Source organism: Urtica dioica, chromosome 7 (genome assembly GCF_054948205.1).
Source record: "Urtica dioica subsp. dioica isolate 48M chromosome 7, U.dioica_male_clone48M_v1_H2, whole genome shotgun sequence".
In the NCBI taxonomy this organism is placed as follows: domain Eukaryota; kingdom Viridiplantae; phylum Streptophyta; class Magnoliopsida; order Rosales; family Urticaceae; genus Urtica; species Urtica dioica.
Window position 1 is genome coordinate 28,474,857 of NC_142762.1, and position 17,112 is coordinate 28,491,968.

At 37.2% G+C, this 17,112-nt stretch overlaps 3 protein-coding genes and 1 pseudogene across 3 annotated transcripts; 2 read left to right on the forward strand and 2 right to left on the reverse strand.

Moving 5' to 3' along the window:
- Nucleotides 1-343: 343 nt before the first annotated feature.
- On the forward strand, nt 344-1,404 carry LOC149390668 (bet1-like protein At4g14600). The gene is made up of 4 exons (XM_089620715.1): nt 344-541; nt 666-798; nt 883-939; nt 1,036-1,404. Exons 1-4 carry the CDS (start codon nt 504-506, stop codon nt 1,195-1,197), a joined length of 390 nt encoding a protein of 129 aa, XP_089476841.1. The 5' UTR covers nt 344-503; the 3' UTR covers nt 1,198-1,404.
- Nucleotides 1,405-1,628: 224 nt separating this feature from the next.
- PEPKR2 (phosphoenolpyruvate carboxylase-related kinase 2) lies at nt 1,629-4,580 on the reverse strand. The gene is made up of 4 exons (XM_089620908.1): nt 4,347-4,580; nt 3,162-3,975; nt 2,424-2,720; nt 1,629-2,330 (listed from the first exon to the last, which is right to left on the reverse strand). The coding sequence occupies exons 2-4, from the start codon at nt 3,904-3,906 to the stop codon at nt 1,969-1,971; spliced, it is 1,404 nt and encodes a 467-aa protein (XP_089477034.1). The 5' UTR covers nt 3,907-3,975; nt 4,347-4,580; the 3' UTR covers nt 1,629-1,968.
- A 2,341-nt stretch (nt 4,581-6,921) lies between these two features.
- On the forward strand, nt 6,922-9,761 carry PUR7 (purin 7). Its single transcript, XM_089621370.1, has 11 exons — nt 6,922-7,356; nt 7,471-7,702; nt 7,963-8,055; nt 8,130-8,218; nt 8,522-8,602; nt 8,691-8,780; nt 8,890-8,979; nt 9,106-9,156; nt 9,226-9,272; nt 9,354-9,411; nt 9,499-9,761. Exons 1-11 carry the CDS (start codon nt 7,039-7,041, stop codon nt 9,556-9,558), a joined length of 1,209 nt encoding a protein of 402 aa, XP_089477496.1. The 5' UTR covers nt 6,922-7,038; the 3' UTR covers nt 9,559-9,761.
- A 607-nt stretch (nt 9,762-10,368) lies between these two features.
- LOC149390671 (protein FAR-RED IMPAIRED RESPONSE 1-like) lies at nt 10,369-17,057 on the reverse strand (annotated as a pseudogene).
- Nucleotides 17,058-17,112: the final 55 nt, after the last annotated feature.

Genomic DNA, 17,112 nt, shown 5'->3' on the forward strand with positions numbered 1-17,112 from the left:
GTTCCTTCTTGGGCGCTATGTGTAACGACAAAGAGGGCTGAACTGACTCGTGATGAAGTGGCTGGCTTGGGCGCTGAGCTTTCGCGTGGGTTTCTTCCGTTCTCGATGTTTTGGGTTTTGCTCCACGTTTTTGTTTTGATTTTATTGAACATTACTGAAGAAGAAGGAAGGTAAAGATAAGAGAAGAGCGTTTTAATTAAGGATATTTTTGACTTATCATAAGTAAAAATGCTTGATTTTCTTAAGAGTATCAAAACATGGCTTTATTTTCAAATGTGTTGTTACAAAATGTTTGGTTTATCAAGTTTCCTTTCCTATTTGATCAACTTATGAAACGGAAACTGCTAAATTCTGATTGAAATTGAATACATTACGCACGTTATTAAAATATATTATATACGCCCTCATATCGATTCTTCCGCCGTGGTCTTATACCAATATCCCAACTCGCGCCATCAAATTAACCTCGATTTCGAAGACTCGGAGTGTTCAGTTGATTCCCGATGGCCTCATTCGGCGGCGCTGTTCCGTACAGATCCAGGTGAGTAATCTCTAGTCCGATAAAAAATTGCAATAGCCAAAAATTCCTTTCCCAATTTCGTTTTTTGTTTGTTTCCTTTTGATTTCGGACACCAACGACGTGTCGTTTTGTGAGTGGCTTGCAGGCAAGGTCTAAGCAATAGGCCGGTAGGAGTCGGCGCTGGCTCCGACGAAGTCCAGGTCCGAATCGACCCGTTGAACTCCGACCTCGACGACGAGATCTCCGGTCTCCGAACCCATGTTCGTCGCCTAAGAAACGTATGAGACAAGTCGTTGAGAATCGAGTTACCACGAATAGAGCTTAAAATACTCGTATCAATTTCCATGCGCGGGTTATTTCAGGTATCTGAAGAAATCGGAACGGAAGCGAAATTCCAAAATGACTTCCTCAACCAATTGGCAAGGCTTTATTTCGTTCTCTAATAGCGCTATTGTAGACTGTAGGTTTTACTTTTTTTTTTTTTAAATAAATAAAAAAATTCGCGTCTTTTTCAGCAAATGACGGTGATGAAAGCTCAAGCAGGGGTGAAGAACAATGTGAGGAGATTGAAGAAGAGCATTGTTCAGAGTGGCTCAAGCACCATCGTCCACGTTGTTTTATTCGCGCTCCTTCTTTTCTTCTCTGTCTATCTTCTGTCCAAATTGTCGAGGAAGTGAATGCAGACCTGTCGTACCGTACAGACGTTTCTTTAATAGCCCTAGCAAGAGTTTCTACGCTAGGACTTGGTGTATATCTCGTCTCTATCTTGAAATTTTAAGATCCGTTAATCCTTTTCTATTTTAATATGATTTGCTGTTTTCGCTTGAATGTTGGTGAAATAGAAAAAGAATTGGTTGATAAATTACATAATCTTGCTTAGTGGTAGCGCCATTTATGAATAAAAAGAAAAAGACAACTTGCTCAAAATAACTATTTCCCTCTCGACTAAGACTATTATATTCGTTCAAAAAAAAAAACGGACTACTATATTCGTTTATTATCATAGAAAGTTTTGAGTGTTTAATAACCTATAATATTCATCACAAAACTCCACAGGGTCAGCAATCTATCACCAGAGAAGACCATAATCACTTGCTGCTAAAACAAAAACACTTAAATGGAACCATTTATAGCTAGCAAATTGCTCATGATTAATAATATTTGCCTCAAAGGCAACAATTCATCGTCAAAGACAGCTTAAAAGCATTACCTATATTATTATACAAGTGAGACGCACACGCCAGGATTCTATTTACACGTTATGTACATGGATTCTCACAAGTTCCCGGGTTAGAAACCAGTATTGTGTTACAGGAACAAAAAAAACCCCAGATATTATGACAGAGAAGTGCATCGTCAGGCTAGTTTCCGTTCGCCGGCTTGTGAAAAAATAAGAGCGGGGATCGTGATACTGATGCCAGTCAGTCTGTCGTCAGCGGCGAGATCGGTCAGAATGCTTTACAGAGGTTGTTAGCCGTTAGATTAGAGGATCTCTGCTGCTCGATGGGGCCCGCGGGACTGCACAGTCTGCTCCGTTTCGGTTCGGAGATTTGGACGCGAGAGACCGCAGTGGCCAGAGCGTCCACAAGCCCCGAGTCGTCCCGCTCTCCCGACTTGCAACTATCCGAGGACGAAACGCTTCCGTCGTTCTCGTCCAGAGAGCCCGTCCCGAACCTCTTCAGCTCTATCTTCAATCTCGGTCTCGCAGCATGTTGATACGACGATGACCCGACTTGGTTCTTCGCCGTTTTCGATTTCAATGGAAGAGTGTTTAACGTGCGAGCCGTGTAGAACAGTATCCACGGGTGTCCTGAAAGACCGATCATTTTACACGTCAGATAAGGTCGCCGAAGCAGTAATGTAAAAGTGATTTAAAAAAAAAAAAGAAAAAAAAGTCACTTACTCAATACTTCATCTGCTGTTATCCTCGCAGAGACGTCCCTGGTCAGCATTCTTCCAATTAGGTCCCTTGCGGGTTTAGATATGGAGTCCCAGATCCCGGAGTGAAAATCAAGTTTGGCGTTCTTGATCGCCTCAAAGACGGCTTCTAAGGAGTCTCCTTTGAAAGGAAGACAACCGATGAGCAGGGCGTGCAAGAGCACACCAGCACTCCAGATATCAACCTTCTCTGAGTATTTTCCGGTCAGAACCTCTGGGGCCACATAAGCTGGACTTCCAGCTAAACCTGTCAGACTTTGACCTGCCATAGAAAATGTCGAAGATTGATTACTACACCAAAAAACGAAAAAATAATAGAAATTTTAATATCCTTTTTGTTCCAATGTTGGCAATTCAATAATAATAAAAAATAAAAAAGCCTAGGGAACAAAAAGCCTACAGTGATGAGAACAAATTTTTCCTTATAAGAATCACAGCGAGCATAATCTTGATTAAATAAACTAATCACTGATCACATCGTAATCTAAAACCAGAGATAAGCCTAAGCACTTCCACCCATGTAAAAGAGGCCATCGGCTCTAGTTGTGAAATAGCCAATTAAAAAATGATCGCATTGATATCTTGATTATATGATGACTAGGTGAATCATCTTTAGACTATGTATATGGAAAACAAGTGATGAATATGGTCATACAAGGAATTTTAAAGTGTAACATATGAATTTTCAAGAAGACTGACTAACCATCTGCGATTCTCATAGCCAGTCCAAAATCTGCGAGCTTAATCATTCCTGACGCAGTGAGAAGAATATTTTCAGGCTTGACATCCCTGTGAACAACCCCCATATCATGGCAATACTTGATTACCGACACAACGTCCTTGAGAATGTTAGCCGTGCGATGCTCCGAGTACGTACCCTCTTCCAACATCTGGTCAATCAAGCGCCCACCGGAACACAACTCCATGACGAGGTGAAAAGACTCCGGTTCCTCGTACACCGCGTGCAATGTCACAACTCCGGTGTGGCCGGACAAGTGTTGCATTATCTCGACCTCTCGGTGGACTGTCTCCTCGCCCTTCTTGAGAGTCTTGCAAGCGAATTCTGCTCCGCTGACCCTAGACCGACACGACCAAACCGAACCGAATTTCCCTTGCCCAAGCGTGCCACCCGAAATGTAGTCTTTCTCGATCTTGTTCTTACGACCCGTTTGGGTAGCGAGGTCGATGCAGCCGATTTTCCTCTTGAGACCTCTTCCGGGCGTGACTAAGGACGAAGTCCCACACGGGGGAGCCGTGGCAATGCCCGCCAACCTACTCTTGTGGGAAACAGCGTGTTCATCGTTAGATTCCTCTTTGCAACGCTTCTTCAGCCTCGAATAATCTTCGAGGGAGTAATGTGATGTGAGAAATGACGATCTGGAAGACGCCAGGAATTCGGGAATCTCTGGGCTATGCTCTGTGTCGCTGCCTTTCCTCTTCTTCCTCATCAATAAAATTTCACTAAGGAATGCGCCGATAAGGCATAGAATATGCACCACACAATCCCGGGCTCGTGCCTAGATCAAAAGTATACGAGTTTATAAGCAGGGGAATTACGATCTACCTTAACACCACACAAAATCAATCAGCGCTAATCTAACCAAACCCAAAATAGACATTCAGTCGAGGTATGATCCGAACGAAATCCCCGTCAACATTACTCTAAGAACAAGATGATTTAATGAAAAAGAAGCTGTTTTATCGATCATTCATAACCTTCTGAAAAAATGAAGAAACCCTCAAATCACTGAACCAACGGGCACTATTACAAACAGACAATAGTAATTCCACAAGATGAAGAACGCGAAAATCAATCCTGGAACTTTAAACTCCAAAATTTTAACCACCACCAAACCATGTAGAAAAACCCAGGGACGTAATAACGCACCTTCGATACCGATCCAATGGGCTCTGGATTTCACAATCCGACGAATAAAAAAATAAGAAATCAATTGGTAAAAAGAAGCTATCCTCGAATTCTGAATCCAGATCACAAGCTTTGAAACCCTAGAAATCTCACATCACGTCTTTGGGATATTTGTTTGCCAATTAACGTTAACGAAAAGAGAGTGAGGGAGAGAGAAATGATAGAATGGAAAAAGAGGTCAGGTTTTTCTCGTAAATAACTTGTCCTACGTGTCCATTTTTTTACCGCGGGGTACCGAGCGAGTCAGGCTGGGGTTCGCGCGACGATTGAGAGAATTATCATGTGCGAGCAGTACCACGGCAAGTCTGTGGACTGGAGCGTGATTGGAGAAGCTAGTCACGATTTTTGACTTCCTGATTTATTTTAGGTGTTCGCGACACTTCTGTCATGTCTTTTGGTTTGCTTGCCGAGTAAAACGCGGAGCCTTTCGGCGCGTGTGAAATAGAATGTGAAACGTGATCGTTATGATTAAACCATGGTCGTTGTGTACGGATACGTCTCTTTTTATGTGGTGTACGAAATACCTGGTTTCTTTCAACTTTATTTTTTTTGGGATAAATTGCATGTCTCCTGATTTCATGCACAAATCACAACTTTTCCCCTGAACCATTTTTTTTCTTCCAAACTGTTATTAATTATTCAAAATTAATCCCTTTGTCTATATTTGAACATGTTATGATCGGAAATATATAACACCGAACAAGCCATGAAACATCGAATGGTTATTCGAAGTGTAAGACATGTGAGGAGCATAAGTTAAACTTCGAATACCGATCAGTAGAATAATAAATACCGAAAAAACTCTCGATATAATAAAACTAGTCAAATTAAAGCTTACATTGACCACGTAAGCACCAATATACCTTCCAGATAACCTGAAAATGATTAATGGCAACGATTACTTAGCACGATCAGAACGATTATTTAGTAATTGCTAATAACGTGGGTCTGATCAACTCATGTTCACACATGTCCCTCGTCTATATAAGGCACAAGACCTCAACGAGGAAAGACTGAAGACTGATTGACACACCACACCCATTTTGCAGAACTCTCTTCATTTTACTTTCGCTTGTATATAGAATCCCCGTGTAAGTTATATTTCTTGTATTGAGATTTGTCATATATAAGAGCAATCTTGTCTTTGTATTTGCTATAATACCGAGTCTATTCGGTATATACGTGCATTCGTCGAGACAATGGTGGTATTTATTTTCAGACATCAACCTAATATATATTAGACACATGTCACCTTTTTAATGCCTTGTGTTGTGATATAGTCCAAGTTAATAAGAGAAATGTTCTAAATAAGATACATAAACCCCACTAACTCCCTTATACTCTCACGTGCTTAATTGGTTGGACCCCATAAAATCAACTCAATTCTGCCCAAAATTTATGTACACTCATTCATCATGTACACACCATATCTACCCTACGTGACACAAAATAAACCCCATATCACAATTTTCTTCATGATGATTGCTTAGAAAAAATATATAAAAATACTAATAAAGGAGCCTCAAAGCAAATGAGAATGAAGTCTTAGAGCCTATAAATACTACACCATCATAACAAAAAAAAGGGCATTACGGAAGAGAAAAGAAAAAAAAAAAAAAAAAGAAGAAAAAAGAAAAAAGAAAGAAAAAAAGGAAGAGAAAAGGAAGAAAAAACATAAGAGAGGTACAAATTTAAAAGCGAAAAAAGAGAATTATAAGCCTAATGCAAATTCAAGATTCACATTTACAAGAAATTAGAGGTAAAAGTGAGGTCGGAGCGGCGGAAATAAATTTTCCGCGTCTCATCTAGCTCGATTTACAGAGGTAAATATGAGGTTGGAGTGACGGATATAAGTTATCTGCACCCCCTCTAGCTCGTTTCCTCTATATATATATTTTTTTTACAGACAAAACAAAAATGATCGAATTGTGATAACACTAAGAACGGAGACGAAAAGACGAATTCCAAGGCAAACCACACCGCCCTCATCAACTTCCCAAAGGCATCCTTGCAGTCGTGATGCTCAAGATATTCTAACTCGTTACGATGCTCCCGGAGCCGTAGGAGATTCGACGCTCGTAACTTAAAAATGAGATACGTCACAAGCTCGACACCTCGACGCGTGTCCCGGAAATGTTATCCGAGAAATCGCATTAGCACCCTGGTATCCCAATTAACTAAAATAATCCTGAACTATATATATATATATATGATTAATTAATAGAAAATGGGTGCATAAAAAATACTAATGGATAAATGATATAGATACCCTTTGTATTTTGCACGTTTAATAATTTGCCTCTTCACTAAATTTTGTTTGCAAATGTTAAGCTTCTATTAAGCAAGTCAATACTTGGAACAAAAGCTTCTGTAGTCACATTGCAAAATAATGTTTGCTGAGTATGGGAACAAGCTTCCATCCTAAATTTTTTAGGGTATGTAAAAGATAGGGATGATATTGGTTATATTATTGAATATATATATATATATATATATATATATATATATATATATATATATATATATATATTTATGGCGGAGTACTAATAAAAAAAAAAAAATCTAGTACTCCAAAGAAGAAGAATATCTTAAAAATATATTGGGGGAAATATTTTTCTAAACGAAGTGAGCGACAATATTTCTGCGCTGAGTAATGGCCGAAGCTATGCGAGTCTTAAACCCTCCCAAAACCCTAAGCCCCCAATTCCCAACCCACAACCATCGAAGTTTTTCTGCAGTAGCCAGATTTGTGACCGCGAAATCAAATTCAAAGTATTTCTCAACAGTTTCATGTTCAACTATGGCGGACAGAAACCAGCCAACGCCAACGCCGTCGTCCATGGAAGCTCTTATCCATAGTTCTCGCAAGGAAGAGCTTGCTGGCGCCATAAAAGCTTCGCTGGCCAATTGTCTCTCTGAGACCGACTTGCAACGTACTGTTCCTGGTCTTAAATCCAAAACCAGAGGAAAGGTGAAACCTAAACCTGCCTTTGGCATCTAATCCAGTGTGTTTCTTATTGGAAAAAAGATAGAACTCATATGCATTGCACCAAAGTTACAATTTTATTTGTTTATTTGATATCAGGTCAGAGATATTTATGACAGTGGTGATTATCTAGTTCTGGTGACCACTGATAGACAGAGTGCTTTCGACAGAATTCTTGCTTCCATTCCGTTCAAAGGCCGGGTCCTAAACGAGACAAGTTTATGGTGGTTCAACGAAACTCAACACATAACTCAGAATGCAGTTGTATCAGCTCCAGATGAAAATGTCACAATCGCAAAAAAATGCTCAGTTTTTCCTGTTGAGTTTGTAGGTATGACATCATGGACCCAATCCCTTTTCAATTTTCACTCCCAAAAGTGAAAATCCCTCTCCACTTAAAACTATCTTCTTTTGAGTTGTTCCCGAGTCACTTTCTCTCGAGTTTTGTTCCAAATGGGTTCATTGGCTCTGAAGTGTATAGCTTTGAAATGCAATTATTTACAGCGGGGATTGTTATTTGACTATACCCTTTCAGTCATCGAGTTTTCACTTGACATTTTTTTTTCTTTCTTTTTTTTTTTTTACTTTTAGTTCGAGGATATGTTACTGGAAGTACCGATACGTCCTTATGGACGGTCTATAACAAAGGTGTTCGGAATTACTGTGGCAACGTACTCCAAGAAGGTGAAATTGTTGTACAATGTTTTTTTTTTATCAGATTGGTATTCTTCTTTAATCTATAGTCTTTGTTACTGCAGGATTGGTTAAAAACGAAAAGCTTCCCGTGAATATACTCACACCTACCACTAAGGCTGTGGATCATGATGTACCTGTGACTCCAGATGAGGTTTTTGTTTATTTATTCTTTTCTAAAATCCTCATTCACTCAAGCAATGGGGGTAAAAGAAAAAAAAAAAAAAAGAAACCGGGATTTACTTCTCAGGACTGCATGCTTTGTTTGTTCTCTTAGTTGAGCAAAGGTGGGAAAGACAGATAGATGAAATTGGAAACCTAAAAGCTATTAGGCAAAGCAAGTCAAATATATACGAAATTAAAGATCTGACAAACAAAGTTTTCTAATATGGCTTTTCCTTAATTTCATCTCTTGGTAATGGCTCTAACAGTGTGTATATCTTTCGTTTTGCTGCAGATTATAAATAGTGGACTGATGACTCAAGGTGATTATGAGGAAGCAAGTAGGAAGGCATTGAGCTTGTTTGCTTACGGTCAAGTATATAGCAAATATAACTATCCGTTTGTGTGTGTGTGTGTGTGTGTCAATAATAAAAAAAAACATTAACATCAGTTTTATGTTGCAGCAAGTGGCTGGAGAACATGGTCTGATACTAGTTGACACCAAATATGAATTTGGAAAGGGAAGCGATGGGTCTATTCTTTTGATTGACGAGGTTTGACGACTTTACATTACCAAAAATGGTTACAGATATTTTGCTCTTCATATTTGGATTCAGTAACACTGGCAGTACGCTGGTCTGTTTTTTATTATTGGAAATATAGGTTCATACCCCTGATTCAAGTAGATATTGGATTTTGAATTCATATGAGGACCGTTTTCAGAGTGGTCGTGAACCTGAAAACGTGGATAAGGTGTGTTTCTTGTTCTGGTTCAGGCTAGTAAAAAGCCTATTCTTCTTTATCTGAACCAAATCAATATAAACATGTACGCAGTTTTCTAACAATAGTATACCTTTTCTGTATGTTATCACTTATCAGGAGTTTTTGAGGTTATGGTTCAAAAATCACTGCGATCCGTATAATGATAAGGTGAATTTTACATTCTCCGTGTGAATTCACGAGAAAGTTCCAAAACTAATGGTGGTATATGGTGTTTAGGTCCTCCCTGACGCCCCTGAAGAACTTGTTTGTGAACTAGCTTGGCGGTATGTTACTTTTTTTTTTTTTTTTTCACATATAGCAAAGCATGTGTAATTTATCTCGCTAACGAGCTTGATGAACCACAGCTATATTTTCTTGTACGAGACAATCACAAAATCAGAATTTAAGGTGCCATCAGTGGAGGTAAAACTTGGTAGTATATTTGTAGGTGTTTCTAATCCTTGCGCAAAATTTAAGATGTTTTAACATTGCCGTGCTTTCTTCATTCAGGAGCCTATACATGATCGCATATCTCGGAATGTTGCGGAGGCTTTGTCTAATCTCAAGTAACTTCGAGGCTTGTGAAGCCAATAATGTCGTTGTATGAAAAACAATGGCGCGATCAGTTCTTCAGGTGCGCTGGAGAGACTCACTTCCCTTCATAGCTTGTTTCATTGCGGTGACCTGTAGACCAATTCGAAACCGTGTTTTGTAGTATAGCCACTGAGAGCAAGTTTGGTTTTATTATAACATAAAATGGAAGTTTCAATGAAGTTCTGATTGAATTTTGAAATGAAACACAACATACAAAATTGTTAGCAACCAGTTTAAGCGCACATGGTTTGATATGATCCATAGTTGGTTCAGTTTAGTCACTACAGTGCATTCCCATAATCTCATATTGTAATTGGTAGTTGTTGCCGCCATGAGCGTCCGCATCCACAAATTGGGTCTCTTTTTCTTTCCTTAATTCTGACTTTTGGTGAGAAAATAGTCGAATGAATTGCTTGCTTTAGACAGAATTTAATTGACTAAAATCATATATCCTCAGTTTTATTTTCCCATTGAGGCCGAAAAGTATAAATGAGGTACATTTGTTTCACTTTGAGCGTTTGGCTAACTTTTTTATTGCATGCACGTCATTGTTTCACACCTTGAGCGTTTGGGTAACTTTTTGATTGCATGCGCGTCAGTTTGAGTTATTTATATAAACAAGATTGGGTAATTATGTCTGTGATTGTAGAATTATTTGCTCTACATTTTCTGTGTTTGGAGGCTTCATTTGCTATAAGTTATGAATGTAGACATACAAATCTATAGTCAATGGAATTGTAGATGTTTATGTCTACAATTTCATACCACTTGTCTAATTGTAGACTTTTAGTGTTCGAAAGCAGGTGACGCGCTAAAAAGCGCATTCTTCTCAGGTGACATGGCCATAGTCTCCTCGAACTTGTCCAATGCTCTGAAGAACCTGAAATTGTGGTCCATTATCTTGTATTCGGGGACGAATCCCTACATATGTCAATATAAAAAAACATGAAACTCTACAAACAGTCCTCATATATCACCAAAAATAGTCTTAAGATTTTATGTAATGTAGAAAAAAAAGTATAATTTCATAAATGGTAGAATTATAAGTTTACAATTATAGGAACTGTAAATATAAACGATTATAATCACAAGAATTGTAGACATAAAAGTCTACAACTTCATAAATTGTAGACGTCAAACAGTAAAAGTCTACAATTAGACAAGCCGTAAGAAATTGTAGACATAAACATCTACTATTTCAGTGACTAGATTTGTATGTCTACAATCATAACTTATAGCTGATGAAGTCTCCAAACACAAAATGTAGAGCAAATAATTCTACAATCACAGACATAATTACCCAATCATGTTTACATAAATAATACCTCAAACCGACGCGCATGCAATAAAAAATTTACCCTAACGTTCAAAGTGAAATAAATGTACCTCATTTATACTTGATATATGAATTTAGTCGAGATAATTAAATCATGTATAAATGAGGTACATTTGTTTAACGTTCACAGTTTTGGTAACTTTCACAAGCCAAGTGGTATGAAATTAAAGACAGACACATCTACAATTCCAGTGACTATAGCTTTGTATGTCTACAATTATAACCTTATAGCCAATGAAGTCTCCAAACATAGTAAATGTAGAGCAAAGAATTCTATAATCACATACATAATTACCCAATCATGTTTACATAAATAATAACCCAAACCGACGCGCATGCAATAAAATAGTTACCCAAACGCTCAAAGTGAAAAAAATGTACCTCATTCGGACCTTCAATTCGAATTGCAATGTCTCATCTTCATCCGACAATGGCGATTCTAATAGTGGCTTCTTCAATCGCTGAGTAGGTGTTGGTTTCTTCACGGGAGATACATTCTTCATCCCATTTGTTGACGACGACGGGCAGCAGATCCTTTCTTCGTCCTCGGACTCTTCCAAACCGCTGCACGTTTTTTGGGCTTCGTCATTTCTGCGATTTAGGTTTTCGGAAAAAGAATGGAGAAGAAAGAGGGATGTGAGCGACTGTGGGTTTCGAATGAACTTAAAAAATAAAAAACAAGAGCATGTAGAGATATACCTGTTGAATATTCAGATAATGTGTTGTTGATTTTTCGACGAGGGTGGGCGCGATAGTTGTAGAGAGTGAAACCGTCAGAGGAGAGAGAGAGAGAGAGAGAGAGAGAGAGAGAGAGAGAGAAGAAATTAACTGGGTATTTTTGAACTTTGAACCATCCTCATTGGTTTTGTGGGTATTTTTAACAAAAATAAAATAAAATTAAAGTAAAGTGCAAAATTACACTTGTTCACATAACTAACTACTAATAAATGCTCAAAACATGGAAGGCAATATTTTGGTCCAAAACATTGAGGTTACTACTAGATCAGGTCATTTCCCGTGAGCAAGTTTTGGATTAAAATGAAAAAAATAGAAATTAAAGGGCAAATCAGGTAAGAATAATTTCTCGCTCCTCAGCCAACTACTAAAAGTATCCAAAAACATGGACGGCAACATTTTGGTCCAAAACATTGAAGTTACTACTAGATCATGCCATTTCCCTTACTCATTTAAATAAAGAAAGAAAAAGAGAGAAAAAGGGTAAGAATTTTAGTCCATTTCATCATCAACTAATGGGAAAATTACGGAAACAAATTTAATTGCTACTTTAAGAAAACTGTACGAAAATGACGTATTATACTTTTTAGGACCAAAATACCCTTATTAACGCGCTCACTATACAAATTAGATCTACGAGATGCAAAAACGCATCATGCTCCGCGCCACCACGTCGGAGCTCGAACGCCCGTGGGAGGCTGTCTCTGTCGTCGCCGTGGCTCCGACACTCCTCTCTGTCCTCGCCAACGAGCAGCTCCCGTCTTTGTCGTTGTTGTGGCTTCGACACTCCTCTTCGTCCTCGCCGATCTATTCCAATGCCCGACGGATTTGATATGTGGTATCGATATATTGTATACAAACTATATCTATGAGATGCGAAAGCTTGCCAAGCTCGTGCCCCCACGTCGGAGCTCGAACGTCCATGGGAGGCCGTTGCCGCGGCTCCGACGCCAACAGTAAACAATAATCACATTATTATTATATTATATACAGTAACAGATAATTAGTATACTGTATACAATAATCAGTATGTGATTAAATAAAATATATATGATAGTAAATATATATATATATATACACATTACTCATTAAATTATATATTTATACTATATGTTAATTATATAATGTATATGTTAAGTTTATTGGACAACGACAATTAGTGCGATAAAAAAATCATGGCCGGAGAAAAACCTAAGAACAAATGGGAAATAAACGAATTAAGGACAATAAATTGCTATTTTCGTAATGTAAAACGTTCAAGCATAATTTTTGAAAAATAGACAAAAACACGCTACTAAATTACTAGATGTAATTTCCACCCAAGTAAGCACATAAGTAAACATGGCTGAGCATAAGTTGCCGTCTAGACGTGTTATGGGCCTATGGCCGCGTGGCATACTGCTGGACAAACAATTTAACTTCGCATTCTGACGTTCAATTCAATATAGGGTATACCTTTTTTTTATAGTAAATTTCCTTCTCATGTAAACAAGCTACTTTAACTTTTCGATAAAAAAGAGCTAACTTTAAGACTTGGTATTATCTTCTCATTTACATGAGCTAACTAACTTTAGAACTCGATAGATTAACACAAAATTAAACTTTGAATGTCACTAGGACAAAAAAAGTCATTCGGTGCAACAAATGTCGCACCCATTACCATTAGGTGCGACAATTTAATATTAGGTGCGACTTCGTCGCACCGAATACCACTAAACATAATCGAAATTTTTAGTCATCCGGATGAGTATCCGGTGCGACATGTCGCACCGAATATTTGCTTAGGTGCGACATTTAGGTGCGACCTGTCGCACCTAATACCTTTCCGCACCAGAAATGTGAATTTGTAGTAGTGTGTAATATTCAGATTAATTTTTCGCAAAAATAATGGCATTATATTTTAATATTGAAACGCTCTATTAGATCTTCAATTCAATATGATATCATAACAACCGTTCTCAAGTACGGATCTTTAGGTGCGACTTGAGTCGCACCCATTTGACTTTATGGTACGAATTTCACATTTTTAAACATGTAAAAAGTCACGTCTAAAAGTGATGTTTCGTACTATTGACAAAATATTTAATGATAACATTATGTTAATTTTTAATGAAAGAACAAAAATATATTAAATACCTATTCAAAAAATGTTTCATAGGATACATCCAACAAAAAAACCGTAGTGTATAAAAAATGTAGTATATGCAACACATCATATTGAACCAAAATAAAAGGTGTAAGGGAAAACAAGACACTAAGTAGAAAATTTATTGATTTGTAACAATAAAACTATGAGTTTTAAATTTTCTTAACGCTCCTACGGAAGCCAACTACTTTAATCGTGCACTTAAAACATGTCCAAGATAAGAATGCCATAAATAATAACTAGACGAACTTAAAGAAGAAATAAAGGCTATAAGTCAACATTAAAACTTGCAACCAGGGTTGGCTCGATAAATGTTTAGCCTTAATTTTTTTTTGAAAATCAGGCCTTTAAAAATAAGTCACCAGTGGTAGCTAGCTTGGTCTAGCGGTAATCTCACACACCCCTCAACGGAGAGGTCATGGGTTCAAGCCCTCATGGGATGCAAAAATGCATGCCCCCTAGGATTTATTCTAAAAATTATGTAATCTTGGCCAATAATGCCACCTACTATGTAATCTTGGCCGAGAGTGCCACCTGGGCTTTGCACTGCTAATATATCATGTAATCCTGGCCGATAGTGCCCTGCTAAAAAAAAAAAGTCACCACAACGCAAGCGTGTGTGTAGCGGATTTTAGGGGAAAAAATAAACAAGTCGCAATGTTGTAAACGTGTGAAATGGATGAGTTGTTGGAAGTATTAATTGCTGGGCTTTTTATTTTATTTTAAATGAATCACACTAATATGGACCAACAACATAAGCAATTATAATGTGTCTTATTTAATTTTAAATGATTAACAACAACAAAGGCCAAAAAAGGAAAATGGTTCTTATTTGGCCAAAATTCGAGACCTTTTTCTCGAATCCAGATCATCTGTCCCCTCTGTGTGTCACCTTTCCTATCCCACCGATAAAATAATGACACGTCATTTAATGAATTTAACGCTATCTTTTATTGTTTGGTCTAACTTTCACGACGTTATCTTTTTAAAACAACTCTAAATTAGTTTTTTTCCCTTTGACCGCTCCACATATGTGCTTGTTTTCTCCTTTTCAGAAAAAAGAAATAAAATATTCGTTCGGGTGAGTTCTGTAGCTTGATTATAATTTTTTTATTAAGAAAATAATATGTTGTATCGACTTGCTTTAACTTTCTTTCACTGACACAATTTTTTCCCACTATTCCTAGCGTCAGAGTAACATTCAGAGTTGGCTTCTTCCTATAAAAAAATTTTGGCTTCTTTTTTTTTTCTTTTCTTTAAAGCAGTAAAAAAATTAATAAGAGCACATGTACGGTAAAGGTGAACGAACATATTGTTGTAATATAGTAACATATTGCTGAAAAAGGTGAGTACATGAACGAATAGAATATTGTTTGTATTACTTGCAATAATAAAATAGGAACATCCAAATCATTGAAGTTTCCTCCATAAATTAACAAATAACTCATAATAATAAAAACACAGCATTCATATAGTCTTCAAAAATAAAATTTGTGAATTTCACTGAAAATAAAACTCCAGTATTGCTGTAGTAGAGGTAAAACTGACTTGGAGGATGTGGTTGAACCTGTTAAAAAATTATCATTAGCATAGTTAAAGTGGGAAAAAACTTGCAAAAACATAACATTTAAAAATTACCTTCATTAGCAATTCTGTCATACTCATCTCTGTGGTTGGACATGTTCTATTTAGTTGGCTCACAAGTTGCATATATTGTTGAGACTGAAATAGAGAATTTTTCTCTTCAGATGCTTCTTCTTCCTTGTATATGATAAATAAATATTAGATAAACACACCAAGTCCTAATTTTTTTTTAAATGGGTGTCCTATTTTATTTTTAATAAAATCCATACCTTTGTGGGAGATGATTTATTGTGTGTTGATTTCTTCTTCTTCTTTGATGCTTTCTCAAGAGCACCTTTTGGCCGAGAAGATTTTCCACGAACTACTTCCTTCCTCTTAACCCCTTTCAATTGATTTTTAATGCAATAGTGTATGTTTCTTCAGTTTGTGATGCTTTTGTTGATAATAGATTTTGCAGGCGACACAATTATCTAAATCGATTTGTCACACTTGTAGATGGATCTATAGATGCGCTTCTCTCTACTTCACTTCCCGATGTAGCATTTTTACACCATCTTTTCAAAACATAGCGCGATGAGATTTTTGTAATACCTTTTTCAGAAAAAAAAAAAAAAAAAAAAAAAAAAAAAAAAAAAAAAAAACTTTTAAAGCATGTGAACACAAACTATCCTTAAAATCAAATTTGCTACAAGATCAAATAATTGTGGTAGTAGATGAATCATAATCTACTACATTCTCAAAGTTCTTTCTAGGATCGATAACTTTGAATCGAGTTTGTGTCCCAGTCTCGCTGCATTTTTCAATACTAGAGTCATAAGCTTTACACACCTCCGCATGAAACAATTTAGACACCGCTAGGGTATAATTTCTCGATGCATCCCTTGAAATTTCAACGTCGAATGATAATGAACTTTGGGATACGTTGAAATTTGCTTTTAACTCTTCTCGACTACGTTCTTCAACCAATCTTTGGAAGTGTTCAAAAAATCGCAATATATTATGCTTGTAATTGACATAACCTTTTATTGCATTATTCATACTTTCACTTCTCTGAGTCATGTTCATACCAGCACAAAAAGTCTTCCGGCCATAAACTAGAGCCCATTTCTCCCTTCAATCAAACATTCTCTTTAGCCAATTGTTATCCAAAAGATCATAATCCACAAGCATCTTATTCCACGCTTCAAAAAAATCCTCATCCTCTTCAAAATCATATATGCAACTACAAAAACTTGCAGCAAATTCTCGATATTCCCCAAAAGTATTGCTAAGTTGTTTCGCTGCATTTTGATATATATGCCAAATACACAATCTATGATAGGTTTCAGGTCACTGAGAAGCGAGTGCCTTAGCCATTGCCGCATCTTGATCAGTAAGAATAGTCTTTGGCATTTTCTTTCCATCCATCCTCAAATAACCACTCAAAAGATTCAGCCGTTTCATCATACAATAGTGCCGCACTAAAAATAACAGTTTGCTTATGATGGTTTACACCAATGAACATGGCGAAAGGCCTTGAATATTTATTTTTTTATAAGTGGTATCAAAGCTGACTACATCACCAAAGTAATGGTAATCTGTCCTCATTTTACCATCTGCCCAGAAAATATTAGTTAACATGCCATCTTCATCTACTTTCAAGTTGTACCTGAAGTTCGGATCTCTTGATTGCATATTTTGCAAATACTTCAAAATAGCACTTGCCTCTCCAGACTCCATTTGCATTGCA

Excerpts from the sequence above, each read along its gene's own strand:
- LOC149390668 (XM_089620715.1), top strand. The coding sequence starts at position 504 with ATGGCCTCATTCGGCGGCGCTGTTCCGTACAGATCCAG. Across the intron at positions 542-665 it reads GCTGTTCCGTACAGATCCAG|GCAAGGTCTAAGCAATAGGC; the intron begins GTGAGTAATCTC and ends AGTGGCTTGCAG. Across the intron at positions 940-1,035 it reads ATGACTTCCTCAACCAATTG|CAAATGACGGTGATGAAAGC; the intron begins GCAAGGCTTTAT and ends CGTCTTTTTCAG.
- PUR7 (XM_089621370.1), top strand. The coding sequence starts at position 7,039 with ATGGCCGAAGCTATGCGAGTCTTAAACCCTCCCAAAACCCTAAGCCCC. Across the intron at positions 8,056-8,129 it reads TGGCAACGTACTCCAAGAAG|GATTGGTTAAAAACGAAAAG; the intron begins GTGAAATTGTTG and ends TTGTTACTGCAG. Across the intron at positions 9,157-9,225 it reads GCGATCCGTATAATGATAAG|GTCCTCCCTGACGCCCCTGA; the intron begins GTGAATTTTACA and ends TATGGTGTTTAG.
- PEPKR2 (XM_089620908.1), bottom strand. The coding sequence starts at position 3,906 with ATGAGGAAGAAGAGGAAAGGCAGCGACACAGAGCATAGCCCAGAGATT. Across the intron at positions 2,721-3,161 it reads GGCTATGAGAATCGCAGATG|GTCAAAGTCTGACAGGTTTA; the intron begins GTTAGTCAGTCT and ends TTTCTATGGCAG. Across the intron at positions 2,331-2,423 it reads AACAGCAGATGAAGTATTGA|GACACCCGTGGATACTGTTC; the intron begins GTAAGTGACTTT and ends TCGGTCTTTCAG.